This window comes from Anopheles bellator, chromosome 1, assembly GCF_943735745.2.
Source record: "Anopheles bellator chromosome 1, idAnoBellAS_SP24_06.2, whole genome shotgun sequence".
NCBI lineage: Eukaryota > Metazoa > Arthropoda > Insecta > Diptera > Culicidae > Anopheles > Anopheles bellator.
The window spans coordinates 30,495,336-30,522,511 of NC_071285.1; the positions used below are offsets into that span (position 1 = coordinate 30,495,336).

A 27,176-nucleotide genomic window follows, 5' to 3' on the forward strand; every position below is an offset into this window, starting at 1 on the left:
CTGATTACATCCTGTGCAAGAAATTTGATTCGACCGAGCATTACCGGACTGTCGACCGCTACTGGAAATGTTATGTTTAGTATTTATTTATTTATTTAAAAATTAGGTTTTGCAGCAATGTTTACCGTATTTTGAACTGTTTCTATCTGTTTCTATGTTTTTACTATCTCAGTACGTCATTTTGTTACGAAATGTAACGCCAAGCAAGCCGGGCATCCAACTGAGCTCCGGAATCGTTGGTTACTCGTGGAAGGTATATTGCTCAATCCAACGACTTTCCGGACGTTATAAAACAATTTATCACATCTTCCTCCAGCTAGAGAGTTTCGTCAGTTTTGAACAGGTCTATTTCATCAGCATAGGCCAGGATCTGGCTGGATTTGAAGTGATCTCTGAGGTCTCCATTCCAGAGTCCCGGCTGGCTGAGACGATGTTACGGCTAGGCCATCCCTTTGGCGCAATCCCTTGGTGGTAGCAAAGGGATTGGAGACTTTTCCAACCACCTTCACCGCGTTTGTGACGTTGGTCATCCACTCACCCATTTACCAGTTATTAATTTGCAATTCCGTATCCCAATTGGACAAATCTTGTGTTAGACTCTCTTCCCTCCATTTTTTTATGAGCTAGGCTAAAATCCAGGCGTTCTTGTTTTCTTATATTTTTATTGGTATTTCATTAACACATTTACGTTTCATCATGAAAGCTTGCGTGTACTAGATATTATCATTCCACTTCAATAGATCGCATTAGACAGGTAACATTGCCATTGCCTTACAATTGCGACACCAAATTAAACCAATTCGCGGGCGGACCTAGGGTAAATTATGCTTGTAAAATAACGCCAATTCGTTTGCAAATTTCTCCATTCTATAGATATGTTTTTTAGTTTCATCATCCGCAAAACTAATAAAACTGGATACTAAAAATAAACCGTGAGAAAAATTAAACCAAGTCCGGCAGCCTATGAGTGCCGCCGATGATTATTAGTGGAGCTTTCAAAGATATTTCTTTTCCTAGAACATTTTTGGCAGCTTGTAAGCCAAAGCAAGTTATTCAAATGAAATTAGATTCAAAGAGATCGACGAAGGTTCCGTGGGTTTGGAAGTAGTCACTAGTTTCAGTGCGGCCAACCATCGGTTGGCTGAGGCGTGCGAGCCGGACTTAAAGCGATAAGCGTGTCCACAGCTGTAGTTGACCAACTGAAAAAACTCATTCTGCGCTGGCATCTCGGACTCCTCGGCTGTCCAGCCTTCGAGTGGGAAAATTTTTGATGGTTCCTTCTTGAAGTTGCTTCTTTCGTTGCTAAAAATATTAAAAGAAATCGAAATAAATTTCACAGATTAACGACACGATACGTAATGTATGTATCGTGTAGATACATACAATAAATAGATAGATATGAATAAATAAATAATGAATATGAACCGATGTATAGCGGTGCTTTACTTTACCCTTTAAATGTTTTTGGTGGAAAATAAATCATCTTATTGGACCATATCAGTACCCAGTACCGCTGCCATGAAGCTACGGTAGGTTTACGGCCATACTTTAGGACAGTTTTTCGCTTTAAGTAGCCTTCAACCAGATTGGTGCTTGTAATTCCATCTAATTCAACCAGTCGCAGTGCGGTCGGTGTGTCGTCTTCTAGCCTCATTTTTCCCGATTTTAATTGTCGACTACCAAGAGTGGCCGACTGTTCGGAAGATCTGGGATAAAAAATGCTGAAATACGGAAAGTAAGACATTCAAGCACTGATACCGCAGGCCGTCTGCCGAATCGCAATAGGAATACATACTTCGTCCCTAAGCTGTAGCATTTCCTGTGCCCAGGAATAAACTGACGTGCACTGGAAGTCGTCGGCATGTCGTTGTTGACGGAAGACGTACTTTGCACCGCATTACAGACATCGTTATCCAACGGTGCCACCATCGTTACACTCCTTCGTGCACTATCATTATGATCAGATTTGGGCTTCTGCAAACGTACGATGCCTGCGGTTCCAGAGGCACTAGCGGTCGGCTCGAGGTTAAGAGATTTTCTGTAAACCAAAACAACGATTACGGCCAACCGTGCATAGTTTAGTGTGCTATGAGTTGTCTTACTTGTATTGATCCTCCTCAAATATGTTTTGCAGTTCATCGATGTACCGCCGCGATTGCAGATAGCGCAGCGTCGGCTGTATCGGACTTATGAAAGAATAGTTGGAACTTTGGTAGCTAGATAACACCCTCAGTACGTTGTTCATTTTAGTTTCGCGTGCGTGACACTCCTGCGCTTTATGGCTAGGATGCATCAGATCGATGTAAATAATATCCGTGAGAAAAATGCCTATCGTGCGAATGTGTGAAACCAATGGAATTAATGTGAGTGGGTAAGAAGGGGCGGTATTCGGCACTTACCTAGATATGGTATGCCGGGGAGCTTGAATTGATTGATGTAATTGCGCAGTGCTGTCCAATTGTCGCTCTCATCGAACAACTGACTCAATCGATCCAACTGCTGCTGATCTTTGCGCGAAACCAACAACCAACTTTCCTTCAACCGGTGCACACTGGCACTTTTCAACGCCGATATTACCGCAAACAATGAGTGAAGGTTGTTAATATCGTGCAACTTTTTCGCTACCTAAAGCAATCCGTTTCGTTCAGATATTAAATAGAAAGTGGAATGTATCAAATGTATTTCCCTTGGCCTTGACTGACGACATACCTTAATGAAGTGGCCTATAATCTCGGCCCGATCCTTCGGACTAACCCCGTTGAGTATTTCCTGCACAGTCCAGAATGTTGTATGATTGAAGCGCTTTGTGAACGCCACTACATTTGGAGCCAGGGTGTGCTTGTTTTTTTTGGTCCAGCCGCAACTGGTCAGTTCGTCGGGCTGTATTAAGTTAAACGTTGGAAAATCTAGCAGCGTTATCTGACTAGCTAGCTCGGCAGGTGATACCTGCTGGCAGCTGAACACGATCGAACCGACATCGCTAATCGTTGTGTTTGGCGGTAGGCTGTAGGATTTCTTCGAATAGCTATGCCACGGTCTGTTTGAAGAGGAACCTCAGTTATTGGCCAACTCCCCGATTAAGCAGCTGAGTGCGATGACCTTACCTAAAGGACGAAGTCGTTGAGCAACCATCGTTAAGACTTTCGATAGATCCTGTCGCTGTTTTATGGCACAAATGTCGGTCGTCCAACAAGTGACGATCTTTGCGTTCGTGTTTACGTTTGGTCTCTTCGATCAGCGGTTCATCGATCGCCCCATCTAGCCCGACCTTCTCTGCTTGTGGTAACTGGTGTTGATGGCGGCATCCGGCCGTACCGTTGGAGAAGAATCGTGCACATTCACCATCGTCTCCATCGAACGATTCGTTGCTGTCCCCTGTCGCCGACGTTTTGCGATTGCCTTTCTCCGGCCTCCCTACCTTGCCTTTGCACGTATGTTTATCTGCTTGTTCACGAGGTATTTCAGAATAGCGCATTATTCGGTACCGGTACTCCTACGTTTCGGCAATGATCATCGTACTCTATCGGTGTACGGAGCAGTTGTACGAGTTGTAATTTTTCAATGCTATCACAAGGTAGACTAATGTGTTATTGTTATGTATGTACAAATGCTGGAACCTTGCTGAAGTGTCACGGCCAACTGCATTTACTTCAGTTTGTTGGAGGCTCTTGATTAGCATAATGGTAAAGTTTGCTTCACAAAACGTTTGTCGCACGCAGCGCGTTATGTGAATGCAATGGTGTTATTAGTTTATTTTCTTTACGATTCCACAGAGCCAACGGAAACGCGATTTTCTATGGGTTTTATATTCACTACTGTTCGACTGGGGGCTGTAAACCCAGAGCAGCGTCAAAGCACAAGGTTGATAGAAAGTTTCTACTTGTCGATAGGCAATTAAAATTCTTTTTCGTTCTATTGACCTGATCGACACCGTGTTCACATGCTATTCATGAAATAAATTTATAATACGACACCGGTAAGAATGGGCTGAAGGTAACGCAGTTAACTGTTGGAAAAATACTACCGGTTCTTGTCTCGGTCAGCGCAGAGGTCGTTTGTTTGCATTCTCTACGCATCTTGGGATGTGAACGAATTTTCCTCGAATGTTGGCAGAACCGGGCACCATCGCTACTGTCATCCTGTTCGCTCCAGAGCGTTGGGCTTTCCTGCCTTGTGCTTCTCGTTCACTCGGGCTATCTCGCACGCACACTGCGCTTCCACACTCCTCTTCGCAGTGGAGGGGCACGGCAGCAGTAATTCTCCTATGGGGCAAAGACATTTTCTTTCATAGGAATACTCACGTCGAATTGTGCACGGCCGAACCAATTCCTTATTCCGGCTAGTAATCGATTACCAGCTTTGCGAAAACAGGCGCATCGTGGAGGAACGGTAAGCGGCAGAAGTGCGAAACTGTGCAGTGTTTGAGGCTGGCAATCTGGTCAACGCTGTGTAATAGCCATCGGACGGCTGATGCATAATTCACATTGTGCAGTCGGCTGGTGTTTAGCGTGGAAGAGAATTCACCTTTTACCGTAACGCCTCTGAAGAACGGTTCTGCGTTTGTGAAATCGGAGCACCTGTGAAAAGCGTCTTCGAAAAGCAGGTACGTGCGGTGGCGGCACAGTGTTCAACGGCACAGTGCTGCGAAGTAGTTGCGGGTGCGGTGGAAAATGTGAAAAACGTACCGCGAGGCCCCCTTTGCTTCCTGCGTTTGCTTAACGCAATTACTCTTCAAAAACAGTACTCCGTCTTGCATGTGGCCGCAAAGTGGTTGCTTGCTCCGATGTGGGCAGAAGTGAACGAAAAAACCGAAACATGTACGTATATTCTACCCTTGGAAGAACGCTTTCAAGGATGATCACGATCTGCAAATAATTACATTATCCATTTTACTGCTTCGCGTACCTTGATCCTTTCCTCTTCGATGCTTATGGAAAACCATGCACACACACACACACACACGCATACACATAAATCTATGGTGACAACGATAGCAGCATACGATGAAAAGCAAATCTAAATCAGCATCCACCAACGACAGCAGCAGTGGAAGTGGAAGCGACAATTACATCAACAGCAGCACCTATGTGTCGACGTGTGGGCCTGCATCAACCGGAACGGGCGGTGTGGGCGGAAGCATGAACGGAAGTAACAGAATGCCCAGCAGTAACAGCGGCTGTTCGGGTACGGGCAACAACCCATCTGCGGCAGCCGCGTCCATAAGTTGTGCGGCTTCCTCTGGCATGGCCGCCGCCGAGGACCACCAGCATTCGGTGAATAATCATAGTAACCACCAAAATCATCGCAATCAGCAGCAGCAAAAATCGGGCAGTTTCAGTGGATGTGGTAACAGGCCTCATATTTCGTTGGACAAATGTGACGAGTTTCAGTTCAAGGTGCCGACGGAGGCGCCGGTTTTCGAGCCGTCAGAGGAAGACTTTAGAAATCCTCTGGTATACATCAACAAAATACGACCGATGGCGGAAAAGTATGGAATTTGCAAAATTCGACCACCGAGTGTAAGTGTTGCGAATGGGTGGTTAATGTGCGGGGTGGGGGGTGGAAAACGTTTGTTTGATCTATAAAAATATTGGCAACGCACACATCTATAGCCGGGATTGTGTTTTGTGATGATTCCTGTAAAGCTGTACGGTTGCTGACATATTTTTCCTGTGATTAGACAAACGTTGCTAGGAGACAAGCGATGCAGTTGGTTAGCATTGAGAAATAATAGAAATAGTAACCTTTGTGTTTGTCTTTGTTCCCATGCGCAGTCCTGGCAGCCACCGTTCACCGTGGACGTGGAGAAGCTCACCTTCACGCCCCGTATCCAGCGTCTCAACGAGCTGGAAGCGGAAACACGCATCAAGCTGAATTTTTTGGATCAGATTGCGAAATTTTGTGAGCTACAAGGTACAACGTTGAAGATACCGATGGTCGAACGAAAGCCCCTCGATCTGTACACGCTCCACAAAGTCGTCAATCAAGAGGGCGGTCTCGAAATTGTCACCAAGGAACGGAAATGGTCAAAGGTGGCGTGCCGAATGGGGTATCAGCAGGGCAAGAGTGTCGGCTCGAACCTCCGGTCACACTACGAACGATTGCTTTATCCATTTGATGTGTATCGCTCGGGCAAAGTGGTAGATCTGGCAAACATTGAGCCAGACCCGACGGAGGACTGTGAGTACGAGCCACACTGCATTGAATCGCGCCAACAAGTGCAACCACCACTGATTGCCGCCCGTCGCTCGCAGCGCTTCGCCCAGCAGCAGCAGCAGCAGCAGCAGCAACAGCAGCAGCAGCAGCAACAACAAAACAAACAAACAACGGGAAGCGGCAGTAGCAGCTGTAGCTCCGGTGGTAGCATTCGTGGCTCGTCTGAGGAATTGTCTCCTGTGAAGAAGGAATTGCGCCATCGGAGCATGTTGGAGTTTGCGAACAAACTGGCTGCTGCACGAGCTAGTGGTGGTGGTGGGGAGGCGAACGGTGGTGGGGTTTCAAGCACCAAGGACGAGAAGGGTGCAGGCGGACACGGGTCGATGGGCTACGACCCGATGGCCAAGTACATTTGTCACATGTGCAACCGCGGCGATGTTGAGGAATCGATGCTACTGTGTGATGGTTGCGATGCTTCGTACCATACTTTCTGTCTGATGCCGCCACTGCAGGACATTCCCAAGGGCGATTGGCGCTGTCCGAAGTGTATAGTAGAGGAAAACACGAAGCCGGTCGAAGCTTTCGGGTTTGAACAGGCGCAGCGCGAATATACGCTTGCACAATTTGGCGAGATGGCCGATCAGTTCAAATCGAACTACTTCAACATGCCTGTCCACCTCGTACCGACCGAGCTGGTGGAGAAGGAGTTTTGGCGCATAGTGTCGTCAATTGATGAGGACGTTACGGTGGAGTACGGAGCAGATCTGCATACGATGGACCACGGCAGCGGCTTTCCGACCAAAGCCTCGCCCTACGTATCTGCCAGCGATCAGGAGTATGCTGAGTCATGCTGGAACCTTAACAACTTGCCGGTACTGGATGAGTCGATCCTCGGGCACATCAACGCCGACATAAGCGGCATGAAGGTACCCTGGATGTACGTCGGAATGTGCTTCGCCACGTTCTGCTGGCACAACGAGGACCACTGGAGCTACTCGATCAACTATTTGCACTGGGGAGAACCGAAGACGTGGTACGGAGTGCCGGGCAGCCGGGCGGAGGACTTCGAGCTGGCGATGAAATCGGCCGCCCCAGAACTGTTTCACTCGCAACCGGATCTGCTGCATCAGCTGGTTACTATTATGAATCCAAACATTCTGATGAACGCTGATGTGCCCGTTTACCGGACGGACCAGCAGGCGGGCGAGTTCGTAGTCACATTCCCGCGGGCATATCACGCCGGCTTTAACCAGGGCTATAATTTTGCCGAGGCGGTTAATTTTGCTCCGGCCGACTGGATGAAAATGGGCCGCGAGTGTGTTAACCATTACTCGAAATTGCGTCGTTACTGTGTCTTCTCGCATGACGAGCTGGTCTGTAAAATGGCACTTGAGCCGGATCGGCTGAACCTTGGTATTGCTACCGCATGCTACATCGATATGGCAGAGATGGTCGATACGGAGAAGAAGCTACGTAAAAACCTTCTCGAGTGGGTGAGTATGATCTTACGCAGGTTGCGGAGTGTAACATTACCGTACCGTCATTGGTGTCCATTGTTTCTTTCCTTCCCCTGCCATAGGGAGTCTCCAACGCGGAACGCGAAGCGTTTGAGCTACTGACTGATGACGCTCGGCAGTGTGAAATTTGCAAAACCACTTGCTTTCTCTCGGCCGTCAACTGCAAGTGCACCACGAACCTGGCCTGCCTTCGCCATTTCGCCGAGCTTTGCGAATGTCCTCCGGAAAATCACACGCTCAAGTATCGCTACACACTTGACGAGTTGCCGTTGATGGTCCAGAAGCTGAAGGTCAAGGCGGAATCGTTTGAAAAGTGGCTTTTTCGTGTGCGTGACGTACTCGACCCGTCAGTGCCGAGTAGCATAACGCTCGAAGAATTGCAGAGCATTGCGCACGAGGCGGAAAGTCAGAAATTTCCAAACAGCGTCATCCTCGAGCGATTGAACTTGTCGATTCTGGAGGCGCAAAAGTGCATTACCGTTATTCAACAGTTGGACATTAACAAGATACGGACGCGAACGAGAAACTCGCTCGAGTGCGCCAAGTATAAGCTGTCCATGGATGAGCTGGAACTGTTCCTCAATGAGATTAATGCACTACGCTGTGTGATTCGGGAGGGTGACAGTGTGCGCGAGTTGCAAAGGATCGGACAGGAGTGGCTTCGACAGGCGGACAAGGTACTAAAGCTGAGGTTCAAAGACACGAACGTGCAACAGTTGAACCAACTGATCGAGGAGGGTAGCGCATTGTGCATCGAGCTGCCACAGATAGCGAAACTTCGGGAACGGCTGACGCAGTACAAGTGGTATCGGCAGTCGCGAACACTGCGGGAGAATACGATCGATCGGATGTCGCTCGAAGAACTGAAGAAGGTGGTCAACGAGGGGATGCAAATAGCGCCACACACAGTATTAGAGAAGGAGCTGTCACAATTACACGGCATAATGCTACAGGTAGGTTTTTTTTTAAACAGCATTCTAAGTTGTGATTTCATCGACTGTCGTTTGTTTTGCTGCTTCCGTTCTTTTTGTGTAGGTCGTCGATTGGGAACAGTCCGCTAATCAATGCTTCAAAACGGAAACTCAACACAAAATCAGCGAAATCGATAGTCTGCTGGAGCGAGCCCACAACATCGAGGCTTATCTACCGCTCGCTTCACAGCTGAAGGACGCACTGCACAAATCGAAGGAATGGCTGCACGCTATTGAGACGCTGGAGAGCAGCAAAAATTATAACTTTTTCCATACGCTCCAAAACCTTGCCAATCGGGCGAAGCTGTTGCCGGTCGAAATGGAGAGTAAGCTGCTGTGTGAGACCATTCTCGATTCAACCACCACCGGTGGTGGCTGTTACAATAGAAACGGCGGTCAACGGCTTCTTTTCAATTCGATGGGCTTTATTGGGGCTAGTGGCGATGCGGAACAGCGCAATACGGTGGCGTCATGTTCATCTTCATCCTCGTTCTCGTCGTCCTTGAAGCGAAAGCGAATTGGGTCGATCTCGAATGCAGATGATCAGCCCCTCGCCGGTGCCTGCATGGAGATGATAATGAAAAAGATCAAAGAGGACAGTGGCATTGGGGAGCACGACAAACGGTTGTTGCGGGCAAAACTTGTCCTAAATTGGACCGATGAGGTTGACAAAATGGGCGTAAGTACAATACAGCAACAGCAGCGAACGGGTGATGGCAACAAGGTTGGTGACACGGTAGACGGTGTCATTTATCACTGTGTTACGTGCTACGAGATGGCAACAAAGGCTAATGCTATGCGAAAATATCGGCGTAGGCAGCACCACAACTGTCGCCATCATGAGCGACATCACCAGCGAGGAGCGTCGAGGCAAGAGCAGAAATTAAAACAGCCGCAAGAGGAACAACAGCAACAGCCAGTTCCGCACGGTGGCAATGAAAGCATATCCTCGTTTGGGCAGCTGCTGCAGATGAAAACGCTGAGCGACGAGGATTTTCCTCTCGATGGTGCCGCCACCAGCAGTTTCGACGATTTTTCTCTAAAATTCGACGAGCATTATGACGAAGAAGAGGAAGAACAGGACGATGATGCGGAAGATGATGTGAAGGAGGAAGTGGACGAAGAGGACGAAGAGAGTGTGGCGGGTGAGACGAAGCTCTGTCAACTGGGAGAGAATGGCTGCAATGGTTGCAAGCCTGCGGTGGATGCAGCGCCACCGGAGTACAGGGGAAACGAGGTTAATGGAGGTTTTAAGAACGGTAGTAGTAGTGGAAAGGTAAAAACGGAGCCCCCTGAAGATGATCAAACCATCAATGATGAGGTAATGGACCAAGTCGCTAATGCGGAGGCTAAATCACGAAACGGTACGAAAGCGGGGTCCACGTCATCGTCACTGTCACTATCCTCGACATCAATGAAAACAACGGTATCGAGCGTAAACACCGCTTGGCCCGAGAGTTCTAGTCAGTCGCTTGAAGTTTCGCTATCGAGCACGAGCCGCAATCCATCTAATTCAAATGGCAAAAGCAACAGCACGGCGAATGCCTACCACCAGCAGGACAAACGGACCCAAGAGCACCAGCAGCAATCCAACAATCTTACTCCGGGATTATGATAAACCCATTCGTTTAGCCGACAACGTTTCACGAACTCTGCGGTCTGCAATTGCTGTACTGCTGAGTGAACGAGAAAGCGAACCGGTGTTTGTGAATGGTGTTGGCAGAGTTATACTCTGCCATTAAACTACACATGCGTGTGTGTAGTGAGCACGAAGAGCACATCTGCTGTATTTAGTTGGCTCGGGTATATCCGTAGACTCCACAATAGGCCCACCTGAATCCTGTTCCATCCCGTTCCATCGGGAGGCATAAAATTGAACAGTTTGAGAAAGATTGAGGGAGCGTAGGAAAAAGAACGGAAGGAGAACAGTGATTGAAACAAGAACAAACTGATCTTTTGACGATGATAGAGCGATAATGATGATAACGGTTTGGCTAAATTATTAGACTCTAGCATATTTTTTAGTACATAAGTAAGGGCATCTGATTGGGCGTGGAAGCGACGCTGGGATGGTTAGGTCATCATCATCATAGCAGTAAACACTTACGAAACCAAGCATGTAGTAGTAGGTTAGTCATCCCTGTATGCGGCACAGACGAGCAACAAATTCGGTTCTAGTACGTACCACTAGTTCAACAATCTTTTGTAGCGCAGCGACTACTTGGAGGACGTTTCTTAGCCTTAAACTTGGGTTATTACACTGTTTGGTATGCAAAGCGGTTAGTCGCCATTTGTACGAAAGAATATTGTATATAAAATGCTTTTAATAGACATTTCGTTCCCACTAGATGACCTTGTTTTATTTTGTTTGCGCTTGGAAACCACAAAAAATATCACACTCAAGTGAGCACAATGTATTGGTGGAACTCATTCAACCCTGCCGATTTCAAAGCAATGATTAACATATTGGAACTGCTGAGATTGCTGATCGTTTTGTGGTGGTGTTGAAACATAAATAATTTACATTGGAGTGCGCTTCAAGTAAAATGGCATAAACTTTAACATTTGTCAACGAGTTAAAAAAACTTTCTTGAAGGATTGAGTGGTGGGCCCCGTTTAAAATTGTAGCGGCGTTCCGATCAATCAATCAATCAATCTGAATCAATTTTCATAACTATTATCTATTCGAAATGAAAAGTTATAACATCCCTGTAAAAGTTTCCTTGTTGGGACTGTTTGTGGTACAGCTTCAATTAATTTTTTTTTCAGTGCGAAAGACGGAGTTGGAATCTGGATTATCAATCTACTACTTCACCGCTTACCAGGTACGTTATTTGGGACGCATAACACAGTACTTTCAAAGAATGTAGTGGTGGTGCAGGGCAATTTCGGTTTAAAATGAACAGTAGAGCTATTGTAAATACAAACAATTTCATTTTTATTAACATATTTCTTAGTTCCTTGCTTTATGTTTTGTTTGCTGTTGGGTTCACAATGATTTTGACATCCTGTGTTGACTGCCTCGTACACGCAAGTTACCGTCTATTAGATTCATGTGCCTTAATTTATTTATCTGATTACCAATTTCATTAAACAGTGTTTCTTGTACGAATGTGTCCATACCATTGGGTCGCCTTAGCCGACCCGCAGAGAATGCGCGTTAAGTGTATCATGTACTGGTTTCTATTGCAAATCGTTCCAAATGTTGCATTGGGTTTGATGTTTTATTGATATACTTTTCATTAGTTTTAGTTATTTTATGTAAAAACAAAAAGGAGGGAAGTTTTCCACATTTCTGCGCCGGGTGAACAGTAGTAATATTCGGAAAATTCAAACTCAGCTTTGTCAGTGTCACTTGATCGTTTCCTCGCCAGTTGATTTGCTACGCTGCTAGTGTCTCAGTTTTGTGTGGCTCATATTATCCAGTTTCTGTGGACTGCTCTTCACAATCCAATATGGCTATACGTATCAGACCTCAACATTTACATTTATTCTATCAGACACAACGTTTCGCCACCTTCTTTTCTTGCTGTGCAGTGTTGCTTTTTGTCATACATATAATTTGTTTCTGTATATAATATCTACTTGCCCATGTTACTCTGTATCGATTACGCTGCATCCATGAAGATTTATGGAGTACACGATGTCCTTTCCTTTCGTTCTCCAACACCATGTTTTAGTTGTGTATTGTGTGGCTGAATTGGCAGGGATCTTACCATGCACTGGTTACATTTAAAAGTTGTGATTCATGTATAATTCATGTGGGCAGTTTTTGTTTGTTTTGCTAGTAGTGTGTTAATGCCGGTTGGCATTTTTTTTCTTCTTTCCTTTACTTAGTTTTATGATTCCTGCTTTGTCAGTTTGTATCGGTTGTTAGAAAAATTTAATTTAACGTTAATTTTGATCACCTTTTCAGTTTATTTGTTGCTTAGTGTCCTTCCCTTGTCTTTTGCTTCTCTCGTCTTATTTGGCTGTTTTTATGCTTCTTCTAGCGCTCGCTCTATTGTTTTACATTTGGCCGAAAAAGATGTGCCGAAATTTGCTGCATAAATTGCTCTTCGCAGTTGGTTGGTAGTAACAAACCGAAGAAGTCGTCATATCAGTTGTTCGTTCTGTGTAGTAATTATCTTTAAACAAGTGAGGTTAGGATGTTGAAGTGTCGCGTTCCTGGGATTTCCTGTCTACGTCTCAAGTTCAGTTGTAAATGTAAATTTTGATTTCCTCAACCATTGTTTCACTACTGTTTAGTGAAAGTGTCAGATTTACAACTAGAAATCGATACGAAATGAAACGTGTACCTGCTCGTTATGTAAGCGCAAAAAAAGGAATCGTTTTGTGCTGCCATTAGTTGTATGCTTATGGTTGTTTTGAAAAATATTTGGCTTTATAGATTCTGCAGTTTAAACTATGTGCCGATACGCTTATCTCTTATATCACGTCAATTCGCTTTAAAGGATTCTCTTTCAAATGTTTCGCTTTCACCACATTGAGCAAGCTGTGAGGATGTTCGTCCACACATCCACTGGAAAACATTGGTAGTTTCTTGTGTTTCGGAAAATTATTAATACTTCGCTTTTTTCTGGATCGCTAATACTATCGTATAATGTTACTGTTGTGTTTATGAACGTTGAATATTTGCATATTATGGCTTCGTGTTGAGTTACTCAATTCATGTAAACGTCATTAGTTCAATAATATGCCCATCACTAAAAAAGTCATATTGCTCCCGCAGCTGCGTCATCGTGGGACACCATTCCTTATCAACGCGTGTTTCTGAGTTTGCGATAACGTGCGGTTCGCGTTCGGTTTGTTCATGTACTTTCTATGGATCAAATTAGCTTAATGTGTTTTGCTACATACTGAATTGCTGTTGATAGGCGTGTTCGTTTATCATTAAATTCGTACAGTTCGATGTTTGGCCTTCTAACGTTTATCTATTGGGAGTTATGTTTGGTTTTGGCTACGATTGAATTGAAAACAATTTCGTGTACAACGAGGCAATGCTTCTTGCTGTTGAGCATCAACCCTACTAGAAAAACAACGGGGTTCGTTACGCTTGGTGGTTTTGTCAACTGGCACATAAATTCCAGACTACCGGAAAGTATACTTAACACCTGTAGAGTATCAAAATCCAAAGCCCTCAGTGACCAATACTCAGAGAAACAACGTACTAGATTTATGGTATAACGCCATGGCCGCATGTTTTTTTCCAAACTGGTTCCTGGCTAACGGTCGAAGATTCGTGGTTCAAAGAGTCTCGCATAAAATTTAATAGCAAAATCTCACACTCAAATACTGCCAAGCTCGAAAACTGCTTCGTATCCGAGTCCGTTCGGCTCAGTTTCTAGAGTCGAGGCGAGTCGAGCTTGGGTATAAATGATAAACAACTACAAACAGGTATCATGTAATAAAATGGCTAGATAGCTAATGACATACTAGATTGATCTACTGGACCGGATCCGCCGACGTTACGGTTTCGTTTACCATCGCACCGCCCCTACCGCACGGAGCCATGGAAACTATTTCCTCATTCCTATGAAAGTCTTTACGGAGCGAAAAAAAAAATGTAACTTCATTGACCTACTTGGTAAAAAATCCATTTTACCTCTGCTATCCTTGCTGGAGTTCACGGGCACGCTGTCGGCCCGGAGTCCAACTCCTCTACGGAACAGCGAATCAGAGTCTACAATTATCGAACAATTGGCAAATCTGATTATGGTAGTCACTATGGTAGCTGCTTGCCGGACAACATGCCGTGTTGCCCGCGTGCGTCCAATGTGATTCCAAAAGGGTTTGTTTATATCGTAGTAGACCATTGACTTGACAGTAAGGAACGGATATCTGTCACGGATGCTCCATCGTCGTTTACATCTTTTGTGCCGCTTTGTTCGCTAGTTAATTTTTGTTGCTTGTTAATGTTACGAGTGTAATGATGAAAGTTCAGTCTTTATACACAGATTTCAAAATCCTCGCAAGTATATTCTAGTAGGATGTAAGATTCTACACCGTTCTACTTTTTTTCTTCTCACGCTTCGCTCTTTTACTATGTGCCTAGGTTTATTTGGTTTTGATGTTGTCCTTAACTACACAATGTATATATGCAACCGCTTTTTTCCATTTCACTCAACGGACTCTAATAAATCTACACTGTCTGTAAGGTCAGATAAAAAACAAGAATCGATAGTGTCGCAGAAGGGGTCGTTTCTGAGTCGAATTAGTGAATCCAAAAAGGAATTTGATAAAAGCTATGCAGTCGTCACTACAACAACAGTAGTTCACAGGCCTAGGGCTGTCAAGTTACGTAACGAATACTATAAGGCAACAAATTCTGGGCTACCGTGGAAGAAACAATTGCGACAGTTGTCCATACTTTGATGACGTAATTACCACCGTTAGTGGCCGGTACCAAAATTTAGTTCAGTCTGAGCGAGAAACAAAAGCGTGCATTTGCATTGGAAAGTTGCCATAGCAACCGAGATAAAATCTATGCAAGTCTGATCCGTACATTTGCTATCGGAGTGCTGTAGGCTTTTAGTGACCCCGACCATCCGCAACCATCGACACACGGATAATTGCCAACGAACACCGAGTCCTAGTTGCGCTAGCTAAGTCCAGTGGAAAGTTGTGGTCGTGTGTTGCTTTCCATTCAACCGTTCACCTTGAGAATGGCTGTGTAATGGCTTAACTATTTTTGATTGAGACCACCACCCATGGGTAGTGGCTAGGCTAAGTCGTAAGAATAGTCCTCTCCGAAGGTCGGAGAAAGGTGCAACACTATTTGCTGCTTCTGCTAATTCATCTGTCACTGTTTACCATTGTTTCCGTCGGAAGGTGCGATTCACTGTCTACCCCGCTCGCTCTCTCTCTCTCTCTATTCTTCTTGCCTACGATATCTATATTTTTAGTGTTGCTGTCAGTTTTGATTGGTTCTGTGTGTTGTTGTTGTTGGTGGTGCTTATACGGCAATGGAGTAGTCGGAAGGATGGCCTACGCCGGCTGCGTTACCACCGCCCCCAGGGGTGCCGCCGTTCGGCCCGGGGCCACCAGTGCCTCCCAGGATGCTGCCCACCATGGAGCTACCGTTGTTGCCATTGTTGTTGATGCCGTTGTTGTTGTTGTTGCCGGCTGGGTTATTGTTGTTGTGGGCACCGGGTGCACCGGTGCCGACCCCACCGCCGCCGCCTGCATTGGTTTGCCCGGGGCGCGACCAGAGCGACGAGCGCATGCCGAGCTTGAGCTTCTTGATCGTATCGATGTCACATTCGGCCTCCGACAGCTCGATCCGATCGGGAGTGCCGGCCTCGATCGGCACCTGATGGAACAGTGGACCACCGCCGGGCGCGCCACCATCCGGGAGATGGAGCGGCGTCAGCAAGGATCGCATCGTTCCCCTGGGCATGTAGATGTGATGTGTTTGGCTTTGGCTTTTCGGTCGCAACATGTGAGAGGTTTCATGTGTTGTTCCGTGATCGCGATTACGTTTCACACCAGGCAATTCGATCAGTCAAATTTGTATTGTTTCGTTTATTTTTCGTTTCGTTTGTCGTTGTGGTTTATTTTACGTGCATTGTTTTCCGATTTCCGTCAACCATAGGCATAGCAGTAGTGATAGCATTTTTAAACGATTGAATTTTATTGACGATTTGAAAGTGGTGGCGCAATAACAAACAGTTGACGAGAGGCAGTAGTAGTAGTGGTAGTAGTAGTAGTAGTAGTAGTAGTGGTAGTAGTAGTTGGGTATTAAACCGAGAAGAAGGTAGAGTCGTTTTAGTTTAGTGTTTAGCAAAGCGAAACATTTGGCGGTTTATTGGTTTGGCGGGTGGTGTTTTTGTGGCCATGGTGGAAATGGTTGGTGGTGGTGGTGGTGGTGGTGGTGGTGGCGGTGTTGGTGGTGAACAGAAGGTAATGGTGATGGACGTGTACGCGCGGTTAGTGGCACAAGTGTGTTAGCGTTGGTCAATTTCGGTTGCCGAATAATTAGGTTGCCCAGATCAGGTTGGTCGCAGATTTGGTCTGCCAATTTTCGTTCGTTTCCTTCTGAGACGGCCACGACTAGACTTTCCACACGACAAAGCTGCATCCTGCACTCGCCCTTTTTCTCTCTCTTTCTCCCTCTCCGCTTTCGAGGTCCATTTTTGAGTTCGGAACTGGAACTAATTGGTAATGACCTGCCGACTTTCAAACGAATTTGCTTGCCCTATGCTTAGCTTTACCCTACACACGGCCCCTGTCCTCGCACATGAACACCCCCATTGCACATCAACAGTTGGGAGACAGACGAGAAGAGTTGGTGGAACCTAGCGTTCGGCTACTGTGGATGGGACGAAACTGGGACGGCATGCGTGGAAGCTGTATCGGGACGTTGTCGTTGTGGCAACTACTACGAGGGGAGGCTACTGGTGACTGAGCTTTGGAGGACTTGGTGTGGCGTGGTGTGGTGTTTGTGTTATGAAGGTGAAGATGATGGTACCTTGAACGGCCACGCCGCGGTAAGGACTTTTGTTCGGACATCGGCGACAAATCGGACGAAGTGCTCGATTGCGTGCCGTGATAAATCAGACCTGGAATAGAACGCATATAGTGGGTCGGGTTATAGCCGTGGTCGCCCGGGCCGCCCGCCGTCGCCAGCTCCAGATCCTTACTGTGCTTCATCTTCGCGTCCAGCTGATTGGACGATTCGGTGCGACTCGAGGTTAAGGGATCTTGGTCCGAGTCGGACTCTTCGCTTTCGGGCTCCGTTTTTCGCGAGTGTCTGCGGCGGCCCTTGGAAGAGTTCTGCAAAGAAGAGAGCGAGAGAGAGACGCGGTTAAAGCTAAAGCCCGTGTCCCGGCATACACTAGCAGCGCACTACAGAAGGTGTAGTGTATGGGTGCGAACGGCTAGCCGGAGCCGACCGGAACAAGAACACAAGAAACGGAAGCGCTACTCCAGTGCTCTATAAAACCTAAGCAGAACGGCAACACCTCACAGAGAGCTGGTAAGGGACCGGGACGGGGAGGAACGCGTGAGCCGCGGGAGCGGTCTTCCCCACGTCGTGTTGGTGTGTACTAATTTTGGTATTTTGGTTTGGAAGGTTTCATGTGGGGTACTGAAATCGATCGAGGTTTCAGAGTGGGTGTTGCAGTGGAACTGAATCAAACAGAACTCGCTAACGTCACTAAGAAGCCATTCAAAAGCCAATCGGTGTGTATGTGTGTGTGTGTAAATGCGGGATTGAAGAAGTCAGAAAACGCACGATATTGTAGTATGGCGATTGATTGTGAAGTCTCAGTACCGCTGCGGGTGGTGGCGAGGCGCACCCCTCGGTCATGGCGCGTTCGTGGTACATGAAGGAGTGCAGCAGCGTGTTCGCTGGCCCGCTGTGGTGCGGCTGAGCCAGCGTACTAGCCTCCGACAGCTGGAACGTGGCGTACGGCGAAATATCTTCGGATGTTTCTGTCGGAAGAGATTGGAAGATGTTAGGCTTTGGACAGAGGACGCAAATGCAACAGTGGGGAATTTGTATCGGAAAGGCGGACATAGTTTTAGTTAAGAATCTATGGCCCTTTTTCATCGTTTTTCATGTGTAATACACGCGTTCAAGTATGATAAAATGCTTTTATCGATATTTTCAGGTTTTTAAACGCCTTAAGTATGCAATCTGCATTACATCAAAAGTATTTAAAGCACAATCTAAACGCCTGAGCTATGCAATCTGCATTACACCAAAATGTTTTCATGCATAATTTTCTGCAAATATCGAATTTCTGTACAAACGTATATTCTGAAACAATTGAAAATATTAGCGTATTAGCTGCAAAGGGTACATTGGGTTGTTCGAGTTCAAGATTAGTTTATCTAATCATTACGTTTATATCATCATTACTTAGTTTATCTAAATATTAGAAAAGGCATAAAGGCACTATGTTTTGTATGGCCGTTTCATAGACTACATAGAGACCAGGCGCCTCCATCATACATCAAGAGGTGTTTTGTAAAAATAAGCCTAGCGGGCAGGACAGGTGCGGATCGGAGCGGAATGCAAAACTTGCTGGGAATTGTTTAAAATTACTAAAACTTTAATTGTAATGTCTTGTTTAGGCAATACAACGCGAAACATTTTTTTGCTGCATTGCGAAAGTTGAAAAACTGATATTTTTTCATAGTTTTCTATACTAATTCCCGATAAAAGTATGCTAGCAATGTAAAACATAAACATTTGATCATTTCATATGAAAGAAGGACCCGAATGATGTATAATACAGGTACATTACCGTTGTAGAACTGTGCTAACTATCACGTCAAAGTAGCTGATAAAAGCTGATTATGAAGAGCCATTTTTATCACTCTTTCGACTTTGACAGATGAATTCTCCGAATCTACGCAACATGGAAGACTAAACATTCGGATTTGCCCTAGATAACTTATCTATTTTAGGTTAATGCAACTAAATCCCTCCGTTTTAAAAGATGACTTATGACCGCCTTTTCCCCATAGTGCAATGGATCTTGTCAGAGAGAGAGGCGCCGCGAGCTTACCAGGTATCTTATCGCCCGCCTGAAGCGCGACCTTATGAATCGTGGCATAGTAACGGTCCCTTTGGGCGTCGGTGGTTTGCTGGCTCTCCATGGTGTCTTTCCGCTGACGACCCCGTTGCCCTGCAAACGGCAAACGGAAAAACCCAAATAGTCCGTATACAATTATGTATCCTGGCCGAGTCGGGCCTGGTCGTTCAGTATAGCTTACGGTATTTGAAGCACACGACCGTGAACGCAATGCAGATGATGGCAGCGGTAATCGTAATGATGATCGGTATCAGCAGTTGAATATTGTTATAAAAAATCTGAGAACGATGTCCTCTTTGTACTAGTTCCGGTGGTGGCGGGTCTGTTGGGAAAGAGCACACGGAAAGAGCTGCAGAAGGCGGACAGGATTCCATTGGACAGGAAACGACCACGACGTACCTCCATCTTTCGTGAGCGTCCAAAAGGTGTACTCTGCATTGGTGGAACCGGCCACGTTGTGTGCCTCCATCTTGAGCCGGTACATGGTCGAGGGCAGGAGTCCGGACAGCGTGAAGCGCCGCTGTGGTTTGAGGGCGTTCGACACCAGGTGCCACTCGTCGTCCAGACCGGTCGACACGGAGCGGTACTGCAGCACGAAGTAGATGATCGGGCAGCCGTTGTCGGGCCAACCGTTCAGCCGAAGCACCACCGAGGTGGAGTTCGGTGCGATCAGCACCGAGTCGGGTGGAACCCCTGGCGATTGGCCTTGCGTTTTCACGTTCAGCGTCGTGCTGGCGGACGAGGAACCGATCTTGTTGTGGGCGATCAGGTACACCTGGTAGGTGCTCCCACAGAACAGGCCCTTCAGGTCGTGGCTGGTGGCGTGGCGTGACAGTTGCATCTCCTCCAGATTTCCGTGGATTCGCCGGTAGTGCAGCGAGAACGCGGTGATCGGTGCGTTGCCCGTGGATCCGATCTTCCAGTGCAGCAGGATGCTGCTGGACGTGGCACTGGTGACGTAGAGGACCGGTGGCCCGGGCGGCACCTGGACGAGCAAGTTGTGTGTCAGGCGGTCCGTACCGATACCGTTGTCGACCTGGCAGGTGTAGTTGCCGGTGTCGCTGGTTTGCAGCATCGTCACGATGATTTCGCCCGAGTCCAGCAGCTGGATGTTGTGCTGGGTACCGGGCCGCAGGAGCGTATCGCCCTTGAACCACTCGCGGCGCGGTTGCCCCACGGCCATGCAGTTCAGCGAGGCCGACGACTTCCACGGGCGGATCGTGAGGCCACCGAAGGACACTATCTTGGCCGGCACCCGGTTCGACGTGAGCTGGGAGACGACGCGCGAACTCTTGCCCTCGCCGACGCGCGTCGACGCCGACACCCAGAACTGGTACTCGGTGTGGCTCTGGAGCTGCTTCGCCTCGAAGTGGTGCTGGTGGGCCTGCAGGTTGCGCTTGTCGTTGTTCAGCTCCTCGCGCCCGTTAACGGCGCGCATGTACAGGTTGTACTTGGTGATGATACCGTTCGGGTCCTTCGGCGGTAGCCACGAGATGTACAGGGACGAGGGCGAACTGATGGCGATCTTGATGTCGGCCGGTGCCTCCGGAGCGTCCTCGTCCGTGTGGCAGAACGACGGGGGCGAGATGACGCCGTCGCCCATACGCGTGTACGCCAGCACCTGGATGCTGTAGTTGGAGAACTTGCGCAGGTTCGACAGGTGCACGGTCAGGGAGGTGGTCTTGCGCGTTTCCATCTCGCCCGTGCTGATCGCGTCCTCGGTGGCACACTCGTAGAACACCTTGTAGCCCTGCAGCAGCCCGTTCGTGTGGTGGGCCTGCGGTGGCTGCCACGACACCTGAATCGACGTGGAGCTCTGCGCCATACAGCGGATGTCCTCCGGCGGTTTACTCGGCACGTCCTCCATCGTTTGTGCGGTGACCGGTTCGGACAGTGGACCCGGACCGATCTGGTTGAAGGCCTGCGCTACGATCGTGTAGCGCGTGTACTTGGCCAGGTTGGCCAGCAGGAGTTCGCCCGTACCGTCTTCGCCGTCACCCGAGATGGACGTAAAGTTGTAGCTATTGCTCGTGGCGTGCATCGAACGGTACCCGATGTTGTAGCCCTGAATTTCGCCGTGCCGCAGCTCGTAGGACGGTGGCATCCAGCTGACCAGTATCTCGGTGGATGAGATGGGGCGGGCACCGAGGTTGAGCGGCGGTCCAGCTGGCCTCTGGGGGTCCGTTTTGATGAACAGCTCCTGGCTGGGTGAGCTTCGACCGGCCGGACCCTCGGCGATGATCCGGAACATGTAGTTAGTCGCCGGCTTCAGGTTCTCGATGATTGTCGAGTAAGCCGGTGGGTCCGAGATGTCGATGTACTGCCACTGCCGGTCGATCTCCCGGTACTCGATGATGTACTTGGACACCTCGGCCGCGTCACCGCCGCGCGGTTGCCACTTGAGGTTAACGACCCGGCTCGAGACCGTCGCTGCCTCGAGCGAAGACGGTGGCTGCGGTGGTTCCTGCACCTGCAGCTGGACCAGCTGCTGGTCTCGGCCGTACAGGTTGCTGGCCTGACAGAAGTAGGCCCCACTGTCGCTGCTGTCCACGTTCGAAATCTGCACCTCCGCCGAGATACCCTCCGGCGTGGCGTCCTGCTTGATCGAGACCCGGTAGTTGGTCGATGGGTTCAGCTCGTGCTTACCGTTCCGGAGCCACACGACGTTGATCGGCTTGTCGCCCTTCACCTCGCACTGCATTATCGCCGTGTCCCCCTTCTTGACGGTCACCATCTTCGATTGTCCCGCAAAGTACGGAGAAGCTGCCGTAGGACGGGAAATTGGGATTCGTAACTATTGAACACTGTCGGTGGCTACGCCAATACTCACAGTTCACCTTCAGCTGGATCACTTTCCCGATACCGGTCCCGATGCCGTTGTTGGCCTGGCAGAGATAGAACCCCTCGCGGTCCTCCTTTACGTGCTGCAGGAGCAGCGACCCATTGGCCAGCAGCTTCGTATACGGACGCTCCCGTACCTCCTCGTAGTCTCCGGATTTGCTTCCTGGAATTCAGTTACAATGAGTTCCAGATTGCTGTCATTGTTAGATGGCTACGATTTACGACCACGACCACTTTCTTGAGGGCAACCCTCGATGGCTCACGAGTTCGGGGATAGGCCAAAAAAGATACACCAAATGGTGGTTCGTTTCCAAAATCACTCACCTGTTGCTTTCTTCCAGAGAATCGTCGGCACCGGGACTCCCTGAGCCTGGCAGTGAAGCATAATGTGGCGGTTACGCTCAACGCTCACGTCCATCGGTTCCACAACCCAACGAGGCGGAACTGTGGATCGGCCGAAGGCGGGCGAAGTTTGGGGGTTCGGTGATGGATTCCGGTTCAGGATCAAGCCCGGTGGTGGCGCCCATCGAGCGATGTAGCCCAGGCAACGGTTTATCGATGATCGGGACAGAAAACAGAGAAAATAGAGGGAAACGCCGCCCAGAGAGCGAGCGAGAGAGAGAGGGAGAGAGCGAGAGAAAACACCATCGTTAGTTGAAGAGTGTGGCCTTGGGGGAAGGTTTTTGCCGCCGGAGTGGCGGAAGTTTTTCGAGGATTAGTCCGACGATAGGTTTTTCGGTCGGTCAACAATGGTGCAACAATTTCGGGAAGGACTACACCGGGCGTTTCGGTGGGAGGACATTGCACGCGGGACACGGTGAAGAGCGTGGTGGAGCGCTCGGGGAGGCGGGAGGCTTGCTTTAGCGCATTTGCTGTCGTGATTGTTTCCGATAGGTGGCAGGTGAGTGATATACATATTTTGCGGGCGCCGTGTTTTTCTTGCGCCACACAATGCTACAGATTTTATGCTAGGCGTGGGAAGATTTGTGCAGGTGCGACACGGGGGGTGCTTTAACACAAAAACCAGCTATAGGTATCATGGTGCTCCCATACGTTCTGCTTCGTTTGGCTTGGGAAGATGCTTGGGTGAGTGGAGGAGTGAAAGCCATAAGAAAAGCATAACGGAACGGAAAGTTTGCCTTTGCTCCCGGTGCTTAGGATGCGTATTCACAGCATGACTACAAGTGTTCGAACTGGCAACGCTTTCATCGCGTTTGGACACATGTTTTCGGCCTCTCGGCCCGGTCCGCTAGGTTCCGTGATTGGTGCGGGAAAATTATGCTTTTCCAAATTTCCGAATAGACAGGCAGGGTATAATAGCAGTTTGGGTGCCATGACTAAATCACAGGCTTTTTCTTCGTGTTCGGGACCAGTGCAGGTGCTTAAGCTTTGGCATAACAAGCGATTGGCAAAGTTGGTTCGATGCGTCACAACGCGAGGTGAGATGATTAAAAAGCTCCGCCAATTAAGGAATTTTATCAAGACTTTTAAACCTACGTCTTGGTTTTGCTTGTAGCGACATGAAAGTTCTTTGTACAACAAATCGGTACCTTTATAAAAAGGTTTTTGCGGATCCTTATTGTGTCTGATGTGTGAAATTTGAATATGAAACGGAAAAACGGGAATTTGAACATAACAAGTACTGGGCGCCTCCATTTCTATAATGGGCGGCTTGGGTGCTGATGTTTCGTCGATACCTAGTGAAATGAATACTTTTTTTTCGAATTCGTTTCGACCGCATCCTACGCGAACGATCGTGAGGATGCTTCAATTCAAGGGTTCGCAAAGATCAGTCATAAACATCGTCATCGAGCGAGTATTCATCTATCGTTCTTACAATATTTGCGTTATATTATTTGAAGTAGCTTTCGGTTTGTTGATTGCGGCGCATAAACGTAACGCCGGAATACGGTGAAGCAGGGTAAGCAGGATGCTAGCACGCAAAGTTGGAACAGTGCAAACATTTGCGTACCGCACAATGCCGGAACCACCGGCTAGATCAACCGGAAAGTGTTGGCAGCGTAATTAACGTACGGTTCAGGATTTTTGACACGCAGCACTTTCAGCCCGGCCCCGACACATAGCGCTTATATAAACAACAGCAAGGCACGAGACGCGCATCAGCACGGATGACCGATCTCGAGCGGATATGGGAAAAATTGAAATCAAAAGCAAAAAAAAGGCGGAAAATGCTCACCAAACAAAATGCCTGATCGGTAGCTCCATAGGCATCCGTCATCAGAGAAAACATTTGATGAATAGAATAGCTTCAACCCATCGAATGCTCCGGGAACACATAGCATGCAGAGTGCATGGCGGCGTGCGTGCCATATTTCAATACATCTCACAGCGGGGTGACTTCCAAGAGGATCAATAATGCAATTGGCATTCGAATGATTCAGCAAAACCTATGGTCCACATCCAATCATAACGAAGAAGCAAACTCTCCTGGGATAGGTATCGGCGAGCGGGGGACCAGGTTCCGCGCGAGGTTTGTTTTATTAATTTCTGACTAATATCAGGGATATTAGCTGTGGTTATTGATTATTATTGCCAGTTTTTCCTGGCCATTTAGCTCGGTAATTGGGTCAACCAAGGAAATTGCGGACGTGCTAGTGGGTTACAGTGATTGTTCAGGGTGATGTTTCAGTCGACTATTTTGCGTTATACATTTAGCACGACTCAAACTGTTTTTGGACAAATAAAATAAAGTGTAGTCTAAAGTGTCACCCTATATATTAATGGGGAACTGTAAAACAACACATAACAAATTTAAATGAACCCCATTATTTTTCTTCCATTAGGAGACTGTCATTGTTAGACTGAATTTTGAAGTGATCCGGATACAGATCACTCATCCCAAACAGGTGGGCTGTTTCATAATGCCTCTCGATGTGCAGCATTGCAAAAATCTTCCCTTAGCATGCCAAAGGCTGTGGATTAGGAGAGAAGGTGTTTGCGAAAGGCCAAGTTCGGTGGAAAAGGAAAACGGGCATTGAGGTTCGTTATACGTTATCATTGCAATCATCACACAAATCATTATCCTTAATCTAATAGTTACTAGTGCTACGATAAAGAAAATTAAATCAAACAAAACTTTCGGACAGTAAAAAATCAAGGTACGATGATGGTGAAATGAAAGTAAACGTCATTAGCTCGGTGCTGATAGGTAAATAAATGGGCGGAAAGGTCGGAAACGTGAAGGGAGCAGCTGAAGCATCATTTAAACGATAATAACAATAGCATCGCGAAATGCGCGGGGTGCTTTCTACGATGCAATAATAATAGTGGAAGACCGTCGAACCATCACAGAAATAGTTTGGAAAATAACAAAAGTTATGCTCACAAACGTGAGAGTGAAGTGCGGGATTAGTGGTGTGTATTAGGGGCATATAGGTGATGGATAAAAGAAAAACGAATCACATAAATACCCATTCGGTTATTTCAACTCAATCGTTGTACTAAGTATAAAGTGAAAGGATCTGAAAGTGAATAGGTGAACATACAGAAATATTGCCGAAGGGAAAGGGATAAAAAAGTTCAGTGGAAGTAAACCTAACGTATAAATGGAAAAGGTAGTGGCAGAAAGAGAAAGAGAGATAGAAAGAAAGAGAAAGAGAGAGAAAGAGAGAGAAAGAGAAAGAGAGAGAAAGAGAGAGAGAGAGAGAGAGCAAGGAAAGTTGGCTGAAGTGACAGTACGAAAGCGAAGGGAAGAAGGCAAAGAGAGAGCGATAGTTAGTGAGCCGTGTTGAAGTATGTACCTCTGGATCGAAGCAGCGGTTGCGTCGGAATCAACGGGTAACGTGGATTGCGAACGGTTTCAGGATTCACTAATTTTTCCTGCTGGCTAGGCTAGGATGGGATTTTCCTCGTTCTCAATACTTCCTTTTCACTACTCATTTGCGGGTTGTAACCATTTGTAAAAAGAATCAACCAAGTGTTGGTAAGACTTTTTTTGAGAATATTGAAATCGTTCAGTATAAATGAAAGAAACCGTAGTGAATGCTTTTATTTGAGGCATTGCGATGATTAAAAGCCAGCTGTAGCAGCTTGAAGCGATAGGAAGTTTTTGCAGTGGCGACATTTCAAAGCGACAATTCAATGAATCGCTGATCTCGTATTTAGTGGCATAAATGGATTGATTCATTAGAGGCTTGTCATTGTAATGATATTGTCAGCGTTGCGAGGGATGCAAAGCTTAAATTTTATCCTGTATGTCGCGCCCGTTCGTTAGTCCGCCGCAACCGCTGCCTTCGGGTGGTACCTAACGTAAGCGACACGCTGTGCAATTAGGGAGTCTTGTGCCAGAGCTTCCGGAGCGAACATGGAAACCTGTAAATGGAACCCCCGGCGGGAGTGTACATGGAGTGCACGGGCCGAAAGCGTTTGAACGATCTCGGCTTACGACTTTTTCTAGAAAACTACGGACACGGTTGTTGCAACACCGGGCGGTGGTAGAAAGCAGTAAGGAGGGCGGTGCAGAAGCTGTATGCGATGGCCGGTAATGTCTTTAACGAACTCCTGGTTTGGCTGGAAAATTGTCGGCGGTTTATCAATACGTCAAATACGTATTACATCATTTGGTGGATGTTTTTGGTGGACACGTGCGCTGGCCGATGATTTGGGCGAAAACAGTCCTTTATTTTTAATATTCAAAATCACAGTCGCCGTCGCTGTAGTGGTACTTAAAACAGGTTATTCAAAAAACAAGAGTTTGGGGACACGGTGTTTGTAGTTGCTTGTTTGCCATGTGGAATGTATCGTAGAACTAACCTTACATTGCTGATATGACAGACGGCGGTAGCGGAACAAACAAATTAATTGAGAAGAGTTAAAAGTTGAACAATCACTCCAGGACTTTGTAGAAGCAGAGTTCCTTATACCGAAAAAACGCGTTTGTATTGCGATTTCGAAAAACTTAAACAAAAAACAAAAACAATGGAAAAGAACTAGCTAGAGTTCGGTTAGTACGAAACTCCAAGGAAAAAAGCGACAATTGAAATAGAAATGAAAGAGATATTCCTGACACAGGCTAATCTGCTTTGTTGAAATTTTTGTTACCTTCGGTGGAATGATAGAGAAGACATGGCCCTAAATAAATGAGAAGTGTATTGTGAAAGCTGTGTTCTTTCTTTTGATGCAATACA

At 47.2% G+C, this 27,176-nt stretch overlaps 3 protein-coding genes across 3 annotated transcripts in view; 1 reads left to right on the top strand and 2 right to left on the bottom strand.

Annotated features, from left to right (window-relative positions):
- Window positions 1–673: 673 nt before the first annotated feature.
- On the bottom strand, window positions 674–3,785 carry LOC131212333 (ras-specific guanine nucleotide-releasing factor RalGPS1). The gene is made up of 7 exons (XM_058206158.1): window positions 3,105–3,785; window positions 2,710–3,037; window positions 2,400–2,625; window positions 2,103–2,328; window positions 1,796–2,038; window positions 1,452–1,721; window positions 674–1,302 (listed from the first exon to the last, which is right to left on the bottom strand). The coding sequence occupies exons 1-7, from the start codon at window positions 3,473–3,475 to the stop codon at window positions 1,050–1,052; spliced, it is 1,917 nt and encodes a 638-aa protein (XP_058062141.1). The 5' UTR covers window positions 3,476–3,785; the 3' UTR covers window positions 674–1,049.
- Window positions 3,786–5,239: 1,454 nt separating this feature from the next.
- On the top strand, window positions 5,240–10,981 carry LOC131206066 (lysine-specific demethylase 5). The gene is made up of 4 exons (XM_058198454.1): window positions 5,240–5,519; window positions 5,775–7,649; window positions 7,736–8,626; window positions 8,709–10,981. Exons 1-4 carry the CDS (start codon window positions 5,244–5,246, stop codon window positions 10,257–10,259), a joined length of 4,593 nt encoding a protein of 1,530 aa, XP_058054437.1. The 5' UTR covers window positions 5,240–5,243; the 3' UTR covers window positions 10,260–10,981.
- Window positions 10,982–15,599: 4,618 nt separating this feature from the next.
- The window catches only part of LOC131205547 (cell adhesion molecule Dscam2), a 36,089-nt gene continuing 24,512 nt past the window's right edge, over window positions 15,600–27,176 (bottom strand). Inside the window, exons 10-18 of the mRNA XM_058197689.1 lie at window positions 22,354–22,473; window positions 22,019–22,192; window positions 19,588–21,951; window positions 19,370–19,510; window positions 19,162–19,332; window positions 17,880–18,079; window positions 17,115–17,419; window positions 15,818–16,035; window positions 15,600–15,694 (exon numbers count right to left, since the gene is read on the bottom strand). Of these exons, the coding sequence (XP_058053672.1) occupies window positions 15,600–15,694; window positions 15,818–16,035; window positions 17,115–17,419; window positions 17,880–18,079; window positions 19,162–19,332; window positions 19,370–19,510; window positions 19,588–21,951; window positions 22,019–22,192; window positions 22,354–22,473 (3,788 nt within the window). The remainder of the gene's footprint in view (window positions 15,695–15,817; window positions 16,036–17,114; window positions 17,420–17,879; window positions 18,080–19,161; window positions 19,333–19,369; window positions 19,511–19,587; window positions 21,952–22,018; window positions 22,193–22,353; window positions 22,474–27,176) is intronic.

Bases quoted from the DNA above. Each gene is read 5' to 3' on its own strand.
- LOC131212333 (XM_058206158.1), bottom strand. From the start codon at position 3,475: ATGCGCTATTCTGAAATACCTCGTGAACAAGCAGATAAACATACGTGC. The intron at 2,626-2,709 runs GTATGTCGTCAG...GGATTGCTTTAG, and splicing joins TTATAGGCCACTTCATTAAG to GTAGCGAAAAAGTTGCACGA. The intron at 2,039-2,102 runs GTAAGACAACTC...TTTGGTTTACAG, and splicing joins TTTGAGGAGGATCAATACAA to AAAATCTCTTAACCTCGAGC.
- LOC131206066 (XM_058198454.1), top strand. From the start codon at position 5,244: ATGGCCGCCGCCGAGGACCACCAGCATTCGGTGAATAATCATAGTAAC. The intron at 7,650-7,735 runs GTGAGTATGATC...CCCCTGCCATAG, and splicing joins GTAAAAACCTTCTCGAGTGG to GGAGTCTCCAACGCGGAACG. The intron at 8,627-8,708 runs GTAGGTTTTTTT...CTTTTTGTGTAG, and splicing joins TACACGGCATAATGCTACAG to GTCGTCGATTGGGAACAGTC.